The following is a 14226-nucleotide window of genomic DNA, read 5'->3' on the forward strand; positions in this document are numbered from 1 at the left end:
AGACTGTATAATTAATTAAGCAGTTGAAGAATTAGGGTTTTAAAATTGTGGAAAATATGTTCTCAATAATACAGTTTAAAATACCTTACCATTTAAAAAGTTATGTGACTCTCTTTATATCAAAGATTCAAAATCATCTTAACCTTGCTTAAAAATTATTTATTTAATGTTTTTTTTTTTAACAAAGATCAAAGATCACTTTAAAAACACTCTAAGTACTGTAATGTCAAAACGATGTTTAAATCCTAAAACTCAATAATCGAGTTTGCTCCTTGCAAATTACCTTAAGTCCGAGTCTTTAAAAACACTATAAGAAAATACGTTTTAAATAAATATATAAATCTGAATTTCTTCTGCCTGTAATAATCTCCCTACTTAAAAACTTATTGCATGAAACTACAGTGAAAGTGAAATTTTATATTAAAGAGTAATATAAAATTATTTCTAAAATTTTATCAAATAATTTAAATTGAGATGCACTATTAAAAAATTGATGAATAACAATAAAAACACTGGTAAAAAAAATTTCATCTATAATTTTTTATGGAATTTTCTTGTTATTGATTTTTAATATAAATACACAATGAAATATGTTTAGTTGATAATTTCTGATGAAGTTGCTAATATATATATATAAAAAAAAATAGAAAGTAACAAAAATTTCATAAAATTTTTGACACATCAGAAAATAGTCAATTTACAAATTAAATAAATTAAAACCTGATAGTTCATAAAATAAATAAAAAACCCAACCGTTATCTCTCACCCCACTTTCTTCTTCTTTTTCTTCATTCCAACAAAATAATAATAAAGCAGCCCCTCCCTTGTTTTGTTTAATTAAATTCAGCCACAATCCTTGTAAATCCAGCCACTCTAAGGCAGTATTTAGCACTATGATTGGAAAGTATTTTAAAAAAATTATCAAAATTTTTATTTATTTTTTTATTTTAAATTAATATGTTTTTGATGTTTTTAGATTATTTTGATGTATTGGTATCAAAAATAATTTATAAAAAATAAAAAAAAATATTATTTTAATGTGTTTTGGAATAAAAAGCACTTTGAAAAGCAACCATAACCATACTCCTAAATATCCTATAAACCCTCACCACCAGTGACCTAAATCTATGTTCAATTTCCTGTGAAGCTTCATATTATATATTAAATAAGGTTATGTTTATTTTCTGGAAAATGATTTTCAGAAAATCACTTTCCAAACTTTTCTATATTTGTTTGCCATTAGAAAAGTTTATCAACAGAAAACACTTTCCAGTCAAAGAAAAATTTAGCTTCGTTTTCAGAAAAGTATTTTCCTGAAAAATTTGGACGGAAAACACTTTCCGGAAGTTGTGAAAAATTTAAAAATATCATATTATTTGCTGATTATATCAAATTTGGTCCTCAAACTTTTTATTGCTATATATATTTTGTTTTGAATATTTATTTTTTAATTTCTTCTCTTAAAATTTATTTTTTATATTAACTCTGGTCCTCATTTTTATAATTATTATTTGTTTTTCCCTTATCATTTTTTTATTGAAATTTTTTATCTATCAAATTTGATCCTCATTCTTTTGATTGTTACTTATTTTATTTGAAATAATTTATGAAATGTTAATTATTATTATTATTATTTTAATTTCTTCATCTTTTATTTTTTTATTTTTTAGATTTGATCTATATTATTTTGATTATTATTTATTTTATTTGAGATAATTTATGAAATTAAATTTTTTTCAATTTCATTCTCTTTCAACTTTTTAATTTGTAAGATTTGTTCCTCATTATTTTAATAAACTTGAGAAAAATAAAACATTAATAAATTATTTTCCAGTTCATTTTTCATGACATAACCAAACACTAGAAAATGTTTTCCTACTTATTTTTCATTACACTACCAAACATCAGAAAATAATTCATTTTCCGGAATTTTCTTTTCAAAAGAAAACTACTTTTCAGCAAACAAACAGGGCTTTTAATTTTTTTTTACTTATTTATGTTTTAGGCTAATTTATTAAAATTTTTATGTAATATTTGTAGTTTGCTTGAATATTTAAGTGTTTTATAATTGTTTTTTAGAAAATTATATTGTATTAATATATAATTTGTTTGTTAATGTTTGTTTGAGATTTATCAGGCCTATAATCCTTATTTGACCACGCATTATCACGTTAGAAGTGTCGAGGAGGATCCTAATGCTTGTGTCATTTCTTAATTTTTTTTTTATATTAGATGCTTAAACAAATCACTTCTTAAATTTCACTAAGCTTCATTTATTTTGTTTGTTTGTTTGTTTTAATTAGATTGATCCAAGAGATTATGATTTTAAAGAATTAACTCAATTGTTTTTTTAAAAGAATATAAAAACATTATCATTTTATTTTATTTTAAAATATTCTATGAATTCTTAATCGAGTTGACGTCAACTAAGATTTTTCATAGAGTCGTCACATCGGATCAACTCTTCTCAATTAATTATAAAACTCGATTTAGATTAAATTCTAAACTGATTGATTCCTCAATCAATTTTATAATCCGGGTCGGTTTCGTAACCATACCGAGTAATCCATGACAATAAAAGGCTAGTGAATATTGTCACGACAAACCTTTCAACTTTAAAAACTCCAACAAACAACCAGTCGATAATAACTTCTATGATAGCTACAACATCCCCAGTGGTCTCAAGGCCCCCATCACAGAACAATAATTCGGCCTTTCCTAATCTCCAGAGCCTCCACCAAGTCAGAGAAAAAAACATACCTTATCTGTCATCTCTCCATGGCTACCTTCCAAGAATCTCCTCCACCACTACAGTCATGAACTGGGGATAGCAACCACCATCTCAGGCCTGTCAACCACGAATCTTGAGATGCCATGCCACCCCTTGCATTTATAATTTAGAAAAATCAAAAGAGAAGTAGATAAAATGAGAAAATCTGTTGAGGAAAATAAACTACTAAATTGAAGGCCATAAACACAAGTTAAGGATCGTTTGATTATTTATATCAAGAATTCATCGAGAGAGAGTTAGCTTAAGTTGACTAATTTTTTTCAAAAACAAAGCCATTAAATTAAGGATGAACTATTTTCTGGTTTTTGACTGAGTTAGAACGACTCAATTGTTTCTTTATTTTTTTTTTAAATTAGAACCGGTCCAATCTCAAGACAGTTGTTGAGTTTTAAATTATTATACTGTGCAACCCGAGTTTTATAATTAGAGTTTAATGAGTTAAGGAAGCAACCGATCTGAGTTGACTGGACCCCCCGTCTCCATCCCCAGAGCAAATGCTTTTATAAAGCTCGACATTTTATTTTCTTCTAGTCTAGTTTCTATCAAGCTTTCGGGAGCATACAGAGATTTATAACTTAGTCCTAATAGTCTATCAAATTAACTGATATTTATGATTGATAAATTAATCTAAGTTGAATATATTTAAATTAAATAAATAATTGATAATAAATTAGATATTAATTATTTATTTTTAATTTTATTGTTTAGTTCGTTAAAGCAAAATTGAATTTATGTAGAAATAATAGTTAATTATTGGATTATAAATTTATTTTTAATAAAAAATTGAATTTTTAATTTATAGTTATATTATTAATAAATATTGTTATTATTATCATATAAAATTTTTATAAGTAATGGATGATTATTTTTTAATATATTAAGATTTTTTTAAGGGACTGTATAAGTAAAATTATATTAAAATGGTTGATCATTTTATTAATTTTATACTTGATGTTAATGAAATAAAATTAGAAGTAAAAAAATATAATTTTCTTCATAATTGTAGCTTTTTATTCTTGTAAATAGCATAAAGTAAAAAATAAAAAGATAAGACACATTAAAAAAGTGCAATTATTGGAGACGAGTGGGTTTCCACCCTGTTTCCTTCGTTAATTACTTGGTGAAAAAAAGATTATTACTGACCGATAGTTGACTCATATCTCTCTCCTTCACTATAAAATCTCACTCCCTCAGTACCACTTTAGTTCACTAAGCTTATAATCTCCCTTCCTCTTTCCTGGCCTCTTCTTTGCCGTCTTTGATCTTCAATTTTCTTTGTCCAGATCCCTCAAGGCCGCGACAATGAAGGTGAGATCAGTTAAGGCTTACAGGACATCAATCTTTTGTGCACAATGCATGCGTGAAATTAAGAATGAGTAGTCAAGTTTTCATTTCTTCCTTCTTCTTTTCCAGTTTCTTGATTATCTTGATATTGATTCATTAAAAAAATTTACATGCATGGACTTATTATGTTGCAGAAAGCTGTGCTGAGATTGGATCTGCATGAAGAGAAAGCTAAGAAGAAAGCCATGAAGACAGTCTCTAGGCTTCCAGGTAAAATTTATTTATTTTCCTTCTATGATCCACAGCATTGAACCCGGTTCATTCTAGTAAATCGACCTGGGCGAGTTATAACTTGTAACCTGGTTTAATCTATCTAATCCATGATCCGAACCTTGCGACATGTTTGATAACTTTGCTATGTTCACTAACTTATAAATCTTGAAGTATTTGTTCTGTGATGCCAAACTTGCAGGGGTGCATTCAATATCCATGGAGATGAAGGACCAGAAGCTGACAGTGATAGGGAACATTGATCCAGTACACATAGTTGCCAAACTGAGAAAGCTGTGTTGCACAGAAATAGTTACAGTAGAACCGGCAAAAGAACCTGAAAAGAAGAAGGAAGAGCCGAAGAAGCAAGATCAAGATCTTCACATCACTGCTTATCATTACCATTATCCACATGTTGTAAGTGTTGAGGAGGATCCTAATGCAATTTGTGTCATTTCTTAATTAATATTTTAATTCTAAATGTAAAAGATATTATTTCGGGAAATAAAAAGTTTCAATTTCATGAAGTTTATTTTTATATATATGTGTGTGTGTTTGCAGGAATATACTCGAATCTCATCAATATTAAACTATGATTTCAATATTTAAATTCATATAGTTAAAGAAGAATAAATTTTTTAGCTATCGATCCTATCAGTGCATTAGGACTCGTTATATATAAATTAAATTAAAAAATTATCTAAAAGGACAGGGAAAAGGTTTCCAACTTGATTTCATTATTTATAAGAAAAATATAAAATATTTAATGAATTAAATACAAAATCTTCAGACCAACTACGTGAGATTCCATGCACAGTTATAAAAAACTCAAAATTGATCCAGTTAAGATACAGATCATATATTGGGAGGATCAACTTCTTGAATTAACTATTTTTTTTTTCAAAAACAAAAGTCATTGAGTCAGAAATTGAGTTTTAACTTTAGTTAACTGAACTGTGAGTAAATTATTTCTTTATTTTTAAAAAAAATTAAAATCAAATCTGCACCTAGATCTGTTGGGCTAAACCAAGTTTTTTAACAAGTTAAGAAAGCAACCGATCTGAGTTGACTGGATTCCTCCCGTATCCATCCCGAAAGCAAATCCACCTGTGGGATTGATTTTTTAATAAGGGGATAGTTAATTAATTAATTAATTTCAATAAACTGTTAATTAACTACAGGTCGACATGTCAATCACGGAACGTGAAATGGAAACAAGAAATACAGACTGAATTAGAAGACCATACCATGCAAGGGCAAAACTAATTATAACCTCAGAGAAAAATCATAGAAAAACTGAAAATAAAGCAAGAAAGGGTTACGGGACATAATTCTTGGAAGGGTGAAATAAGCATATTCTATAAATTATTGAACCAAGATGTAAACTTCTTCAAAGTTTTGAGGATACGATTTCCCTCGAAGCTCTTCCCTGGTATTGCCATGTGATCGACGACAAGTGGGTTAATATATATATAATAAAAGGAAGCTAAATCTTCGTTGACCGACCGCAGCCACAAACCCACATGCATGTACTGTGGATCTATTAATTAATTGTCGATGCCGTGACAAGGTTCGATTAAGAAAGTGATCTACATTTTTTGCATTGGCTGGAACTTTCCTAACACCCGATTGAAAGCAAAGCAAAGAAAGAAAAGAACAGATCTGTTTCTACTTCACTATAGGAAATGAAGATATCATGCATTCACACTGACCGGAAACTGGAGAGTTGTTTCTGAGAAAGAGGAGCTGGAGTTCCTTTGTAATTGACTTGACTCCACGGTTAATAGCCTCCGCCCATGACTCAGTGGGTTTGACTGGTTAAATAAAATATATTGTTTTGAATAATTTTTTAAATTAAAATAATATTATTTTAAATAAAAATTATTTTATTTACTAGATCACCCTTTTATGGGTTGATTTCTTGTTGCAAGTTTATTTTATCATGTTAACTACAAGAACAGCTAAAAAAATCTTAGTATTTTTTATAACATAATAAAAAATACTGAAAAGTATTTTTTAATTTATTTTATATAATATTAGAAAATAATTTACTTTTTAAGAATTTATTTTTTAAAGAAATCACTTTGTAAAAAACAATTATTTCCCGGTAAACAAATTAGAAACGGAATTAATCTCCACGCCAGAAACACCAATGTGCTTTCCTTGACTGGTCGTCTGGTCCTACAATTTTAAGTTCATTGACCATAAACCACTGTCCTCAGCTTGACTCACTGTTCTCTCCTCACTCTCTCTATAAAACCCCACACCAAGAACTCTTCACCTCATCACCGAGTTTTTTTTTAGCTCCTCCTCTCGCCTACCTCTTCACCTCAAACTTTCTTTATTTACCGTTTGATCTCAACTTTTTCTTTGATCACATCTCTCTAAGCTATGGAAATTAAGGTGAGAATCATCTCTCTCTCTCTCTCTCTCTCTCTCTCTCTCTCTATATATATATATATATATATATATATATATATATATATATATATTCTTTTAGATGATCTGTATGCATGCATGAAGAATCATGAGCCAAGTTTTATTTTCTTTCCCTTTTCCTTTATGTTGATTTACTTATTTTGAGGAAAAACTTGCTTCTTTTTCATAATTCAGTGAGTTTTGGTAGCTCCAGTTTGATTTAGTTATTGTTTCTATGAGATTATTTGGTATTGATTTCAAGTGATTACTGTTTCTTGATCATCTTGATATTGATTCATAACAAAATTTACATGAACTTATTTTGTTGCAGAAAGCTGTGTTGAAATTGGAGTTGCATGATAAGAAAGCCAAGAAAAAAGCCATGACGATAGTCTCTGGTCTTTCAGGTATTGAATTTATTTATTGCTATATATATGGTCATTAATTATCTAATAAATCAAGATCAACGTTGGAAGTATTTATGATATTTTTTTTAAAAAAAAAACTAGTGGTTTAATTTGTGATTCAAATTTGCAGGGGTGGATTCAGTATCCATCGACATGAAGGACAAGAAGATGACAGTGATAGGGGACATTGATCCAGTATGCATAGTGGCCAAACTGAGAAAGCTGTGTGGCACAGAAATAGTCACAGTAGGACCGGCAAAAGAGCCTGAGAAGAAAAAAGATGAGCCGCCGAAGAAGCCAGAAGGAGATCAGAAGAAAGATCCCGAGCCTGTGGCTTACCTGGCCTATCATCCTCATATGCCCCCATATTGTTATGTTTCATGTGTAGAGGATAATCAAAATGCTTGTGTCATTTCTTAATTTGATGTTAAAAACAAATATAATATATAGAGATGAAATAAGTGGAAAAAAATAATATAGCTTATTGGTGGGTTTGGGAAATTTGGGTGGTTATTAGAACTTCGTTAGTGATTACACTACAGCTGTACAAAAGTTGATGTGGTTATTAGAACTTCGTTAGTAATTTAACGACCATATAAAAAAAACTTATTGGTGTGGGGTTGTTTTATATTAATGAATTGTGGGTCTTATTTTGGTATTAATTAATGCATACCAATTTGATAGTGATTTTTTATTAATGGACACGTAAGGCATTATTTTGTTACTTTTCCAAGATAAAAAAAATTAAAAACAATAAATATAAAAACATATTTCATCAAGAAGATAGAGTTATATAAAATAAATATTTTTTTATATTTATTTGTTTTTATCTCGACATAATAATTAAATTTTATGAAAATGAACATGGGAAATCATGTCAACTTTGTGTTTGGTATTTGTTGACACAGAATTTGAGAATAAAAGGCCGCCGTTACTTTGGTCACGGTTTTCGCCCATAAAAAGGCCAATTTGTTCAAGTAATGCATGGTGTTCTAAAAGAAAATGATTACAAGAAAAGTACAACGTTGTTCCCTTTAAAAAAAACTCGTCCTCCAAGGAAATATGAAAACTAAAGTGATGACTAATGTTGTTTTGGCATGTCTTCTTCGACCAATTTCAAAAACTATCCTGCAATTCTGCTGCTTTGTATGAAAAGGGCAAACCCTTTTCCACTCCATTAACTTTTGGTTCTCTCTACTATTTTGATGTTCTTCACTTTTTTTCTTAAGGAGTCTCCTTTCCTTTGTGAATAGTAAGAAAGTCACGTTTTCTTTTTTACACTTATAGCAATTTTTTTTTTTGAAAAATATCCCTCATCAGTGTTTGAATATCACTTTAACCGATGAATAAAAATTCAAACAAAATAAAGTCCAGAAGATTGTCCAATAGTAAGTGTTTGGGATTAAAGAGTTAGCTTTCCTTTATAGTTTCAGGTTCGAACCTCGTGGTTGCTCATATGATGGTCACTAGAGGCTTATATGGTCGTTAAATTCAGGGCCCATGAGATTAGTTGAGGTACGTATAAACTGGCCTGGACATCCACGTTAATAAATAAAAAAATCAAACAAAATTGTATAAAAAATCACCAACAAGTACTGCTATGGATCAATGGTCTATTTGAAAACAAATCCGTGAAATTTTATATAAATAGTTACTGTTTTTTTATTATTTAGACTTTAATAAAATATAAGAGATTTTTCTCTATTTTTGTATGGTGTTTATAATTTTAACCTTAGATTCTGAAAATCTTAATTTTATCTTTTCTATACATACACTTCGTCATAAAATTTGTTTGTTAGTAAGATAGTGATAAAGCCCTTCTCCACCGAGGCAAGATGCCAAGTGATGTTTGTTTGTGAGTAAGATAGTGATAAAGCCCTTCTCCACCTAGACAAGATGCCAACTAATGTTTGTTTTGCATGACACCACGCGCAACACACCCACATTAATTATTTGGTCGACGCTCTTGTCGTGGGGTAGATATTCTTTTTCAACAATAAAATTAAATATGTAAGTTTTTTTTGACAGGTTTTTTAACTTAAAAAATATTAAGTATAAATATAAAAAATTTATGCATACATTTAATTAAATAAATTATAAATTATTTTTATATTAACAAATAAAAAATCAAGAGACAGATATAGATCAAAATATTTGATATTAATGCAACGTGGTTCATTTAACCGATTATTTTTTATAATTTTATTTATTTAATTAAATAACAATAAAAATAAACATATATACAAAATTGATTGCATAAAATAAAAGGAAAAAACATGTCACACAATGTTGCACTTATTAGACATACTATAAAAAAATATTTATTTATTTATTTATTTTTTAAAACAAAGTTCAATTATATAAAACATGAAAAAATTATAGATTAATTAGAAAAACCTATTCAAAAAACTAAATACATACAGCATACTTAAAAAAACCACTATTTAAAAAATACTACACATAAAAATTAAAAAAAAATCAAAGAGAAGGGGTATTGATTTAAATATAAATTAAAAAATTATTTAAAAAACAATTTTTTTTAAAAAGCATGAATTCTTTTAAGAGCATCAAATTACCAAAAAATAAGAAAAAGAGACCAGGCCAACACCTGACCGTTTAAGAGGGCCCGTACATTGGTTTATTTTTTTGAAAAATATAATTAAGGTGAATGATATGTTTTTTGAAAAAACAAGTCAAACAATGCACCATCTAATTTAATTCAAATCTCGACCATTATGGTATCAAAAAATTAGGACTGAATATATTTTAACTCAAAAACCTGTTTTCAGTAAAAATAGTATGTAAATTTGGATGACCTAAGAAAATAAAATAGTATCAATAATAATTCTGAATTAATATTTAAAATTAGGAGGTTAGAAAAACAATGAGAGGTTAGAACTTAAAAAAAAATGTATGCAAAAATGGAAGAGAAAGGGGAAAACGTTGATTCTTTGCAAGAAGCATATTCCTTTTAGTTGCTATGGTTGTGGTAAGGGATTTTAACCATTTAATTTCACGTGTTAATGGGTTTTTTCATGTAGGATTAAAATCTCTCCTGATTCTTGAATTTAGAGTTCATGAGACTTTTTGTATTTAGATGTTAATTGATTTGTGTATTATCTAAGATAAAATAAATAATAAAAAAAAGAAATAAAAAAACTAAAGGATAATGAAATAAAAAAACTCAAATTTTATAAATCATTTAAAATAAAAAACAATAATTAAAATAACAGATATCAAATCTTAAAGAAAATCATATTAAATGGTTGATTTAACAATCTAGGGTGACACCTGTCAATATCAAAATGGAAAGAGAGAGAGAGAGAGAGAGAGAAAGATCTCACAAGTGCCAAACCGGATGTCATACCCCAAGCGCTGCGATTTTATGAAGGAAATATCGGGAGGATTTCAAGAAAGCCGGTCATTAATTCCGCACGACGCCCCACAAGCCGCTAGAGAGAAAACATTCTTTGTAAGAAAGAAATAGGCAGCACATCAATTTTAGCGAACGAAATAATTTTAAGAAAACATTCTCATTTTCCTTTCTTTTTTCACAAGTATCTGTAAACTAATACAGACATACTTGTTCCAATAATTGAGCTCTGAGATTTTAAGAAGGAAAGCATGTTCTTACACTCCCGCTGCACACTTTTTGGAGTTATAAATTATAGATCTAAATCCTCCTTGTCTTTTCCAAAAAGAAAAGAAAGAAAGAAAATAGTCATGATCGACTTTGGAAACACCAATGTGCTTTCCTTTACTGGTCCTACGATTTTGCGTTTATTGACCATAAACTACTGCTCTCAGGTTGACTCATTGCTCTCTCTTCACTCCCTCACTATAATTAAACCCCACCACAAAGAACCCTTCTGATCACCATGTTTTACTTTTTTTAGCTCTTCCCTTACTTCTTCATCTCAAGCTTCTTTGTTTACTGTTTGATCTCAACGTTTTCTCTGATCATATCTCTCTAAGCTATAGAAATGAAGGTGAGAATCAGCTCTCTCTCTCTCTCTATATATATATTTTCTATTAGATATGACTTGTATGCTTGCATGAATGAATCATGCGTCAAGTTTTCTTTTCTTTTCCTTACTTTCTTTTTTCCTGTTGATTTACTTATTTTGATGAAAAGCTTGCTTCTTTTACATAATTCATTGAGTTTTGTTGGCTTCAGTTTGATTTAGTCATTGTTTTAATGGGATTCCTTGGTATTAATTTTAAGTGATTACTGTTTCTTGATTATTATCTTGATATTGATTTATAACAAAATTCACATGATTATCTTGATTATTTTGTTGCAGAAAGCTGTGTTGAAATTGGAGTTGCATGATGAGAAAGCCAAGAAAAAAGCCATGAAGACAGTCTCTGGTCTCTCAGGTATTGAATTTACTTTATTTATTTATTGCTATATGGTCATTACCTAATAAATTGTGATGCAAATTTGCAGGGGTGGATTCAGTATCCATCGACATGAAGGACAAGAAGATGACAGTGATAGGGGACATTGATCCAGTATGCATAGTGGCCAAACTGAGAAAGCTGTGTCACACAGAAATAGTCACAGTAGGACCGGCAAAAGAGCCTGAGAAGAAAAAAGATGAGCCCAAGAAAGAAGAGCCGAAGAAGCAAGGAGATCAGAAGAAGAAAGATCAAGATCAGGTGGCTTGCCAGGCCTATAATCCTCATATGCCCCCATATTATTATGTTAGATGTGTAGATCAGGATACTCCAAATGCTTGTGTCATCTCTTAATTTGTTAATTAGACGTTAAAAACAAATATATATATATATATATATATATATATATATATATATATATATATTGATGAAATAAGTGAAAAAAATAGTTTTCACAATTAGTTGGTGATTTTGAAAATTTCCGGTGTTATTAGAACAGAAGTTGATGGTGTCATGGGTTGTTTTATATAAATAAATTATGGGTCTTATTTTGATATTATGCATATGAAAAAATAAGAACAAATCAGGTGTTTCGTTAAGGAAACAAAATTGAAGATATAAAATAAATTTATTTTTAAAATATTTTTGAAATAAACTTTTTTATTTTCAAAACAATAAACGCATGGAGATATATATTTTTTTCCATGTTGTATTTGTTTTTTCTACCATATCCAAGTACTGGTTATAAGTACTTTGTGATTTTTCTTGTCTTTTTATAGCTGGAAATGGGAAATCATGTCAACTTTGTGTTTGGCGGACGTACACAGGGCTTGAGAATACAATTACTTGGCCAGGGTTTTAGCACAGAACAGGTCATGTAATGATGTCCTGAAAGAAAACGATTGCAAGAAAAGTACAATATTGTTACCTTAAGAACTCATCCTCCATGGAAACATCATGAAAACTAATGTGATGGATGGATGCAACACGATGAACGTTGTGTTGCAGCTGACTAATGTTGTTTTGGCATCTTGTTGGATAAATTTCAAAAACTATATATCCTGCAATTCTACTGTTTTGTATGAAAAGGGCAAAGATTTTCCCTTTTCCACTGCAGTGACTTTTGGTTTTCTCCTTTTTCAGACGAGTCGAGTCTCCTTTCCTTTGTGAATTATGGTGAGAAAGCCACATTCTTTTTTACACTTGCATGGGCTAGCTCTTTTGGTCGTTGAAAAATATCCCACACAGTGTGTGAAGATCACTTTAACCAATGAATAAAATATCGAACAAAGCTGTGTAAAAAATATTGCCGTGGGAGGATAAGCATATGAAGTTTGTTACTGATCGATCAGGCTTCTCAACCTGGACATTCTTGCCGGCTAATGTTCGTTTAATTTGCAGAAAACTCCATGCATAGAGCGACAATGCCCTAAGAATTATATATATATATATATATATATATATATATATATATATATATATAGAGAGAGAGAGAGAGAGAGAGAGAGACATCAACATGTATTATGGACCGTTAATTATATTTTGAATTAAATTAATTACACATCAATCTATAATCCCACACGTGAGAGGTTTTTTTTGGTTTTATCCAATTATTATAACTTGGTTTTTTCAGATATATAATAAGAGATAGAAAGAACACTCAAAAGGAATCCTATTAAAAATAAAAATAAGAAATATTGTTCTTCCCTGCTATCCACACTAAAATTAATAAAGGAAGTCTTTTGAAAAAAAAACTTGCTGGTGATCAGGAAAGACCTTCTAGAGATCAGAAACATAAAGCTAAAGAGAGAGCCAAAAAAACCTATCAATTTCAATATTGCTAGCTGTAGTCGGACTATATATATTGTAGATTTCCGATAATATTTTCGATAGGATCCTCTTACCACTCTGTCAAGAAATAAACAAATCTTAAACAACGTTATCAACTAGCTAAGTTTACATCAACATATACACTAATCATGTTTGTCATCAACTAGCAGCTAGGAAATTAAACAACGTTATCCATCTCAAACATTAATTAAGGTCCACTTTTACTAAGATTAGTACTGTTTTTTAAAGGTTAATTCAACAAAACCATACATGTAATTAATTTAAGCTTGGATGGTTTAGGCTAAACGTCTTACTTCACATCTCGTACGTTATCAGAGGAAGTCATAGGATCGTAATATGATGGAGATTTGCCAAAGTACGGACACCTCCAAGGTTACCTCTTGCAGAGGAGGTTGGCTATTAAAAAACCGTAGGGTTTTTAATTTCCAGCTAGTTTTACGCACCACCTTCACCAGATGATAAAAGGGTCTTAATCAAAATTGGAAAAAATCAGTTTTGGACGTCATCACTCGATACGTCATTTGCAAAGCAGTCCTTTGATTAATTAAAATATTAATTAAGTAGAATTTGGCCATTGTTGGGGATGGGACCCAGATGCTGCTAATAAAGCCACTGTGAGTCTCTGGCCAAAACATGTGGACATTGAGACCAAACTAATATCTCCATGCTCATTAAAGAAACCCAGAGCATCTTTATTAAAAAACAATTAAAAAAAAGTTGTCCATGTACCCATATCATGATCCCATAGGTTCATGTTTTGATTTGGTGACATAAGCAGATATTAAGATCCGTGTTATAAGATCT

The 14226-nt window shown here is 29.6% G+C and overlaps 3 protein-coding genes across 4 annotated transcripts; all 3 read left to right on the top strand.

The window, feature by feature from the left end:
* The first annotated feature begins 3963 nt into the window (after positions 1-3963).
* Positions 3964-4872, top strand: LOC18106460 (heavy metal-associated isoprenylated plant protein 39). The gene is made up of 3 exons (XM_006372322.3): positions 3964-4099; positions 4270-4345; positions 4548-4872. The coding sequence occupies exons 1-3, from the start codon at positions 4094-4096 to the stop codon at positions 4805-4807; spliced, it is 342 nt and encodes a 113-aa protein (XP_006372384.1). The 5' UTR covers positions 3964-4093; the 3' UTR covers positions 4808-4872.
* Positions 4873-6604: 1732 nt separating this feature from the next.
* Positions 6605-7832, top strand: LOC127904522 (heavy metal-associated isoprenylated plant protein 39-like). Its single transcript, XM_052448681.1, has 3 exons — positions 6605-6748; positions 7095-7170; positions 7301-7832. The coding sequence occupies exons 1-3, from the start codon at positions 6737-6739 to the stop codon at positions 7588-7590; spliced, it is 378 nt and encodes a 125-aa protein (XP_052304641.1). The 5' UTR covers positions 6605-6736; the 3' UTR covers positions 7591-7832.
* Positions 6606-12125, top strand: LOC18106458 (heavy metal-associated isoprenylated plant protein 39). 2 transcript variants are annotated; one of them, XM_024589439.2, is made up of 3 exons: positions 6606-6748; positions 11475-11550; positions 11621-12125. In XM_024589439.2, exons 1-3 carry the CDS (start codon positions 6737-6739, stop codon positions 11923-11925), a joined length of 393 nt encoding a protein of 130 aa, XP_024445207.2. In that variant the 5' UTR covers positions 6606-6736; the 3' UTR covers positions 11926-12125. The 2 variants fall into 2 exon arrangements, with proteins under 2 accessions (XP_024445207.2, XP_006372382.3); XM_006372320.3 differs by lacking the exon at positions 6606-6748 and adding an exon at positions 10896-11159.
* Positions 12126-14226: the final 2101 nt, after the last annotated feature.

The sequence above is a fragment of the Populus trichocarpa genome, chromosome 17 (genome assembly GCF_000002775.5).
Source record: "Populus trichocarpa isolate Nisqually-1 chromosome 17, P.trichocarpa_v4.1, whole genome shotgun sequence".
NCBI classification, from domain to species: domain Eukaryota; kingdom Viridiplantae; phylum Streptophyta; class Magnoliopsida; order Malpighiales; family Salicaceae; genus Populus; species Populus trichocarpa.